This window comes from Typha angustifolia, chromosome 12 (assembly GCF_048772165.1).
Source record: "Typha angustifolia cultivar Huaian chromosome 12, ASM4877216v1, whole genome shotgun sequence".
NCBI classification, from domain to species: Eukaryota; Viridiplantae; Streptophyta; class Magnoliopsida; order Poales; family Typhaceae; genus Typha; species Typha angustifolia.
This window is the reverse complement of record NC_133250.1, coordinates 2,642,782-2,651,341: the sequence shown is the minus strand read 5'-3', so window position 1 is coordinate 2,651,341 and position 8,560 is coordinate 2,642,782. Positions and strand designations below refer to the sequence as shown.

At 47.1% G+C, this 8,560-nt stretch overlaps 2 protein-coding genes across 2 annotated transcripts; both read right to left on the bottom strand.

Moving 5' to 3' along the window:
• Positions 1-2,154: 2,154 nt before the first annotated feature.
• On the bottom strand, positions 2,155-2,841 carry LOC140771993 (uncharacterized). Its single transcript, XM_073113855.1, has one exon. The coding sequence runs from the start codon at positions 2,839-2,841 to the stop codon at positions 2,155-2,157; it is 687 nt and encodes a 228-aa protein (XP_072969956.1).
• A 2,773-nt stretch (positions 2,842-5,614) lies between these two features.
• On the bottom strand, positions 5,615-7,247 carry LOC140772020 (uncharacterized). Its single transcript, XM_073113897.1, has 2 exons — positions 7,090-7,247; positions 5,615-6,320 (listed from the first exon to the last, which is right to left on the bottom strand). Exons 1-2 carry the CDS (start codon positions 7,102-7,104, stop codon positions 5,898-5,900), a joined length of 438 nt encoding a protein of 145 aa, XP_072969998.1. The 5' UTR covers positions 7,105-7,247; the 3' UTR covers positions 5,615-5,897.
• Positions 7,248-8,560: the final 1,313 nt, after the last annotated feature.

The following is an 8,560-nucleotide window of genomic DNA, read 5'->3' as shown; positions in this document are numbered from 1 at the left end:
CATTTGCCGTGGCTGGCGGTTCCATGGAACCGCAGATAGCCAAGGTTCACTCGCCGCCTTGGTCGTTCTTCCGTTGCCTATCAGTTTGCGACACCCGCCGCGAATTGTGACCGCTGTGTTAACCAACGCTCGCCACACCCATGAAGCCCTAGCTAGAACGCTAGGGCTCCAGGGGTTAAGTTCACCGTACTTGGCTCTCAGTAGCTTCACCCACGGGCTTTCCTGCCGATTTAAGACTTTGAATACTAGTTTCCCGAGGAGCGCCACCCTTGCCTCCTTCAACTTTCTTATCGCCAAGCCCCCTTCTGCCTTCGAGCTCGTCACGGTGTTCCAGTTCTGGAGGTGGAGACCTCGGCCTGCCCCACTCTCCCATAGGAAGGACCGGGCTTTCTTTTCTATCGCTTGTAGGATAGTATCCGGCAGCCACGTGCATCCCAACCAGTACGTCGGGATAGCCATGATCGTGGCGTTTATCAGGGTGAGTTTTCCTGCAGTGGAGAGAACCCCACGTTTCCACCCGGCAAGTTTCCTGCCCACGCGGTCCACCAGCGCCTGATGTTCCCGGACTCTTACCCGGCGGTCCGAGATGAGCACACCCAGGTAGGTAAACGGCATGGTCGCCGGTTGGATTCCCAGGCAGTTGCCGAGCAACGTCTCCCTCTCCTTATCAATCCACCGGGGGAGGAGGAGCTGGGACTTCTCTAGGTTAACCTTTTGGTTGGTTAGCTTGGTGTAGTCTGCGAGGCACTCTTGGATACTTAGCACGTTCGACTTAGTCGCTTGTACCGTGATGAGGAGGTCATCAGCATACAGCACGTGCGTGAGTTGGGCTTCCCCTTCCCGGTAGCCCGTCAGTTGGCCGTGATCCACTCTCTCGTTAATCAGGCTGGAAAGGTTCTGAGATACCAAGATGAACAGGTACGGGGAGAGGGGGTCTCCTTGTCAGAGCCCGTTAAAAGGTTGAAGCCACTGTGTCGGGGTTCCGTTGATAAGGAAGGCAAAGGCCGGGGAGGAGATACAGGCCTCTATCCACGCGCACCACCGAGACGGAAAACCCATTCTCTGGAGCATCTCCATGACCGCCTCCCGGTTAACCCTGTCGCACGCCTTCTCCATATCTAGCTTGAGCATCATGATCGGCGTCGAGGTCCTGTTGGTGGTCATCGAATGCACCACTTCTTGCGCTGCCAGGGTGTTGTCGGCTATATTCCTTCCCGCCACGAAAGCCGCCTGCTCCGGCCCCACCAGCTTGGGGAGGAGGCTCTTCATCCGGTCAACCAGTAGCTTCGCGATGATCTTGTAGCTGACGTTACACAACGATATTGGCTGAAAATCCTTCACTCTGGTAGGGTTTGCAGTCTTCGAAACGAGCGTGATGTAGGTCCTGCCCCATTGCGGCGGCATGTTGGCTTGGGAGAAGAAATGATTAACGGCGTCGCAAAGGCCTTCCCCGATCTCCTCCCACAGCTTGACAGACACTTCTGCTGGAATACCATCGGGTCCCGACGCCTTTCCCCTAGGCAGACTCCATAGAGCACCTTTGATTTCCTCCCTAGAGATGGGCCTGACCAGATGTTTTGCCTCCTCTTCCGAGATCCTCTCGACCTGTGGCCAAGACCAGCTGGTGTCCGTCTGCTTGGTGTTTCCTCCCCATAACTGGTTATATGTGGTTCTGAATGCTTCTGCCACCTCCGCCTCGCTACTGACCCACCTCCCGTCCTCACTGAAGATGCCGGTGATACGATTGCGATGCTGGCGGATGGTAGTTGTGAGGTGGAAAAATTTAGTGTTCCTGTCTCCGTTTTGTACCCACTTAAGTCGCGCTCTTTGCAGCCATTTGATGTTAATTTGCCTGCTAAGAGCTGACTTGAGGTTATAGAGGCATCGTAGGCGGCACAGCCCGGGCCCGTCCAGTCCCGCCTCCGAATCAATCTTCTCAAGATCTTCCAGCTCTTGTTTAGCTTCCCTTAGGCTGGCTTCGATATCTCCCACCTTTTCCTTGTTCCACCTCCTCATGGCTTTCCGCAGCAACTCCAAATTATGGGAGAAGAGCTGCATGGGGTCACCTCTCCTCTGGTTCCTCTAGACCTCCGCGGCGATGGTCACACTGGCTTCGTAATAAAGCCAGTAGAGCTCGTATCGGAAGGGCCGAGCCTATTGAGTTCGCTTAGAGGGGAGGGTTAGTAAGAGAGGCGTGTGGTCCGAGGCAGAGCGATCAAGGTGCTTGACCTGGCTTGAAGGGTGCAGTCTGATCCACCTAGAGTTTGCCAGCACCCGGTCCAACCTGACCCATATACGTCGGCTGCCTACTTGGTTATTGCACCAGGTGTATGGTAGTCCTGAGAACCCAAGATCACATAGGCTTGCCGAGTCGATGAAGGTCGCGAAAGCTTTCGTCTTAGGATCTAGCTCCACCGTTCCGAAACTCTTTTTCTCGTCCGCATGGAGGTAGGCATTGAAATCGCCAGCCACCACCCACGGGCTGTCGATGCCAGAGAGTTGCATTAGCTCCTCCCACAGGCTCAGCTGTTCCGCTAGGTGATTGCTGGCATAGACCGCCGTCAGCCTCCAAGTTACTCCGGTCGCCGGGGTGATGATGAAGTGTGCTGCGTAGCGAGACAGTGCCACTACATCCACTCGACCAAGTTTGGCCTTCCAAAGGAGAATAAGTCCTCCAGATACTCCTACCGCCGGAACTGCAAACCAGGACAAGCATCGTCCTAGAGCTTTTGCTACTATGGCCGCCTTATCCCAATCCACATGAGACTCGAGCAGCACCATAACCTCTGGTTGGTGCTCTCTGTTCAGATCTTTGCATCTGTCAAGGACTTCCTTCCTCATTGCTCCTCTACAATTCCAGATTAGGGCCTTGTTCATTGGATAACCTTGTGGGTTGGGATCGGTACGTGCTCAGTTCGCCCTCCCCCTTTTGGAGGAGGGTAGCTGGTCGACGCCTTCCGCGTTAGCTTCACTGGTTCCTTCCACCTCCATGTCCTTGGTGCCCAAACGCTGAGAATTGCGTGGGTAGACGGCAACCATCTGTAAGTTGGTCTCGTCTGTCTCTATGTGTTGAATCAGTTCTCCTCCCTGGGCTGCCATTAAAGCTCGCCTGATAGCCCGGACTACACCTGCATGGCTCTCCGCCTGTTGAGTGTCACAAGCGCTAGCTAGCCTGGTACCCGTTGCTGCTAGCCCTCCCTGTAAGACTTCAGCTGGGTACAGGTTGCTGGACTTGCCCTTTACGCCATTTTTCTTTAGCGTTCTCACATAAGCCGAGCGGGGTGAACCATCACTTCCGGACCCGAGTTTGATGGCGAGCCCGTTGATGTTTGCCGTGCCGGTCGAGGCCGAGGGTCCTTCCCCAGAGCGGAAGCTTGCTGCGCCCTGTGTCTCTTCCCCTAGATGCATTAAAACCTCCACTGGCGTGTTGGGTTGTGGTTAGCTCGCCGCTCCCCTTGTTACGACGTTTGCATGGCCGCTTGTCTTGTCAGCTGCTGGCGTGTCCACCTGGGGTTGGGCCGGCCCACTTCCAATCACCGCGACTTGTTCCCTCATGTCTTCCGTACCCACTGCTTTGGTTTTCCCTTATTATTGATAGGTAGCCTAGCACACTGTTGCTGTGGGTCCCACAGTTCCGTCGGGGTACGTCGTTGAGTCTCCTTCCCTCCAGCCCCTGCATGGGTTTTGCCTACGTTGGTGGTGGTGAACTTCGCTTCCTTCAGGTGGTGGTTATGCCGTTGGCCACCGTCTGCTCCGCGCACTCCGGGCGTCAGCTTAGATCCGCCGCCTTGCCGGAGCGGCCTCTGAGCTTTCCAGTCCGGAGCTTTGGCCTGCCCCATAGCACTGTTTGGTGTCGTCGGAGTGGGGTGTCCCTTCCTCCTTGGTTTACGTTGGACCTTGACCCACGGCCCATAGATGGGCCCTTCCTCGGGGTCTTCTTCCATAACCCGAGCCTCATCGGCTGCCTTCTCCTGCTTATCTACTTCTTCTGGGCTTTTGGGACATCTCGTTCCCTCTTGTCTAGGGTTAGGACATTCTTCCACCATGTGCCCAATCCTACCGCACCGGTAGCATAATGCCGGGATACCCTCATATATCGCTACTTGCTCCAGTTCATCCTCCTTCGGGCCAAGCCATACCACCGTTTTGAGCGGTTTGGCCAGATCTATCTCGACGCAGACACGTGCAAAGCGACTACGGGTGTGGTCTAAGGTGGTTTCATCGACCCTTAACGGCTTTCCGAAATATGCGGCCACCGGGATGAGGACTTCCAGCTCCTAGTATTCCTTTGGGAGATTGGGCAGTTGGAGCCAGATTGGCGCAGTCATAAATGCCTCGGCGGTCGGCCGGAAGTTGTTTCGCCACGGGATTAAGTTGAGCACCCTTCCCATGATCGTCCAAGGCCCATTGCTCAGAGCATACATTATGTCCTCCTCATTGTCAAACCTGAAGATGTAGTAACCCTCTTCCATGTCTGAAACAGAGAATCCCTCAATCCCCCTCCATAGCATGGCAAGGGTTCCTTTAAGCCTATCCAGAGATATGCCTCTGCCTAAGAACCTCCCGAATAAGGTCCTCCGCCACTTTCCCTGGCACCGCTCTAACACCTCCGGGTCGATGATGACACAGTCGTTGGCCTGCCTTTTGAGCCTGGCCAACACCTCCTCAGGTATTCGCCCTTTGCCGTCCCGAGAGCTGCCTGGTCCAGCAGCTACCAATGCCCAGGATCGCGTTTGAGGCTCCCCTCGATTTTTTGCTGGTTTCGACGCCGTGGCTCTTCGCAGTAGAACGTCCTCTCCCCCAGCTGGGGAAGGAGGCTGTAACCCGACCCCTTCACGAGCGCTCATCTTTTTAAAATTTATTATTACTAATATACAATTTATATTTGAAAATTGTCGAATTAGAAAGTGATTTATATAAAAAAATTAAAAAAAAACTTCTTAATTTTTTTAGAGAACTTAACAATTTTATATAAGTTGTTAAATTAATCAAATGATAAAAGAAATAAAGAATATATAGGATGTGAATGATTGAAAAAACGAAACAAAATATAATATACATTTTGTTATAATTTTTTCTATATATTTGTCCTTCTATAGCAATCCATGAACTCGTGGCTACTATGTTTAGTTATTAGTAAAGATTTATAACTCCCCCACCTTCTAAATATCTGAATTAGTTTTCTCATTTTATACTATTAGGTGTAGATAACATCATCTGACCATATTCTTAAAGACTTTAATGTTCTTTTATGGACTTCATTTTAAACCTATTATTAATTGTTCATCTTCTAGTAATTTTTATAGATCAAATAGAGAATAGCTTCACAAAGGACTTACAACATTCCAAAGATTAATTTTGAGATGCCATTCTTATTCTTTTAGTAGTAAATAATAAATGGTGTTAATTAGATCCAACCAATACTGGGTTATATTTCAGAAATGATATGATAATCTTTTTGGGGGCAAGAAATTACTCTCTCCACTTACTCATTCCTGCACAGAGTAATTCTTAATTAATTTGTAATTAACACTTCAGATGGTACTCATTAAGCATGCGAATTAAAGAGAAGAATAGCGAATCATAATGTAAATACGGACAATGGACCCACAAATTACTAATCATCATCATCATGATCATCACATTCACCATCAAGGATATCTCTTAGAAGATTACAAGAAAACCCTCACAAAACCCCCCACAAACTCTTATTACTCCTTACTCTCATCAATATATATATATATATATATATATATATATATATATAATTACTACTAGTTGTAAAATTTAAAATACTTATTACTTTGCCATAACATCATAATTAACACCATACTTACTCTAAAACTCTTCCATGCATGCAACCACCCCAAAATGACACTCTAGGCCACTACCACTTTCTACTCTGAGCCAGCAGCCGTCTCTTCCGCGGCCGCCGCCGCCGTCACCTCCTCGACCTTGGCCTCTTCGACAGTAGCTGCCTCCGTAGGCGCCTCTTCTTCGACCTTGGCCTCTTCTTCAGCCGCCGGCTCTTCGACGGGGGTTGGCTCCACCGTCTCCTCGGGCTTGGCTTCTTCTGTAAGCTCCGTTGGGGCCGGCTCTGTCTCCGGCTCCGGCTCCGGCTCCGGCTCCGCTGGTGTGGACGCGGGCTCGGCTTCTTCTGTGGGCTTCTCCTCCTCTACTGTTTCTTGTTCGGCCTCTGCTTCTACTAAGGCTTCTTCTTTCGGCTCCTCAGCCTTGACGGCTTCTTCCGGTGCGTCTTCGGCTGCTACAGGAGTCGCCGGGGACTCGGCTGGCACCTGGACGACGGGAGCTGATTCCACCTATAAAAAAGAGTATATATCAAAATTACCCTTACTGAGTATAGAAGGTTTTGAATGGCCACTAGACTAATTCGCAGATAAAAATTCAGAGATAATTAAGAGAGAGTGTTAGAATATGGAGGAGGTAAAACCATTGTTAAGCTTTTAAGAAGTAATCGATCCAAGTCTTTACTACATCCAGATTTACACATTTAGCTAGCTTGCTCCGTAAACCCACCAAGACTTATTAATTATGACAAGAACTAAATACTGGAGCTAGCTAGTCCCACTGAGAAGAAGAAGAAGAAGAAGAAGAAGAAGAAGAAGAAGAAGAAGAAGAAGAAGAAGAAGAAGAAGAAGAAGAAGTGATCCACGTTTGATTAGATTGCATGCATGCATGCTGGTACTTAGCTTTGAGTTCGAACAGAGATTATGTTATCGATCAAGACTCGATCACTCAAAGTCTACTTAGGTGATCATGTCAAAACTGAATACAGTACTACTGGATGTTAGGCGATTGATGTACTAATATTCATGGCACATCCTGATCAAAGATGCATACAGTGAGCATCATCACTGGGGTCTATGCTGGCTAAAACTTTAGTCTTGGAAGTAGACAACAAGGTAGCAGATCTAACTTAGTTAGCAAAATTTGGTTAATTTCATAGCTTATTAAGCCACAACCATCACAACAATTAATGAACACCCTTTACCAGAGCTCCTATAAAGCTTCCTCCTAGGATCTATATATATATATTGATTCAAATAATTGCATGCATGCTTGGCTCACCTCTATAGAAGCCATGGAGATCAAGAGAGAGACTAAAAGGAGAGTTAATGGAGACCACAAGCTAAGCTATAGAGCGAGAGTGAGAGCGAGAGTGAGAGAGTGGCAAAGGCAGTGGTGGGTGTTTGGGTATTTATAATATCAAAGTTACAGGTGGTCTGTTGCATCCTCAGATCATCTTGCATAAAAAGGAGAACAACGATGAATTATTTTGTTCTCAACTTGTAGTATCTTGGATCGATGCACTTTGCCATTGTTTATTATATGAATTATTTTACCACATTTTTTTACAGATCAAATGGATTGATAACTACACTCCACCTTTTGATATTGATTCCCTATACCTAAGCATGATTCAAATTTTACCTCGAAATTATATACTGGCTAAGCTAGTATATCTACCTAAATAGAGATTTTGTCCATTAGCTAATTAAGCATTTTAATTCAGTTTGTATGATTAAATTGGTTTATAAACAACAAAAAGTAAGTGGTTTATCTAGATTAAGATATACCAATCAGTGCGTGATAGAAAGCTCAAGACTATTTGCACCTACTTTGTAAACAAAGGCTTTTATTATTATAAGCACACTACTTTTATCGGTATTTTATATTTTTACTATGATCATTTTATTTTTATTACTTCGAAAATATTTCATATTTTTTATTTAATACTATATAGATGACTTATTGGTTATATAAGCATAATGAACATAATACTTTTGTGTAAGTTAAACCTATCTCACTTACATACGCTATAATATTGTTGCTCTTTTGATAGACAATATTACCAACATGTGGTTTGTTGTGGACTAGCATAAGGGCTGTGAAATTGGCCTAAAGAGTACTTAAACTCTGATAACAATTGTTGCGTATCAAGTTAAGGTGAATGACTAGGTGATCGAAGCAGTAAAGATGATGAGATCTAGAAGATAAAAGTGAAAAGATTAATAGAGATGACAATAGTGTGGAGTAGATTCGATACTTAGAGAAAAAAATGAGAGAGTAGGTGGTTGGGTCCTAAAGGGAGTTTGATGGATGAGGAGGAAGGAGCTAGCTGGCATCTACGATTTGAGGGGGTTGGGAAAAGATAGTTGGCCTATTAGATTAGGAGGAACGTCAGTCGAGGAGAAAGGGATTAGTGTTGGCCTTAAATTGAAGAAACAAGTGGAAAGGAGATCAAGGGGTAAAGAAGAAGGCTAGAGAAAGAAGGTAGAAATATAATAATAATTTTCACTAATCCCAAAATGATTGCCTTTCATACATTTAGAGGCTAGCTAGAAATTCAAAATCGTTCAAATTAATACTAACATAATATAACCTCAGTGTCGAGCAAAAGTTCGAATGCCACCGGACGGCATTTGAATACAACTGGACAAATATTATTATTAGGTAAGGGCATTTTGAGCACTGTTGTGAACCTCAATAAAGGCTGCTCTTATATTTTACCATCCGAACGTTGTTGGCCATTGGCCAA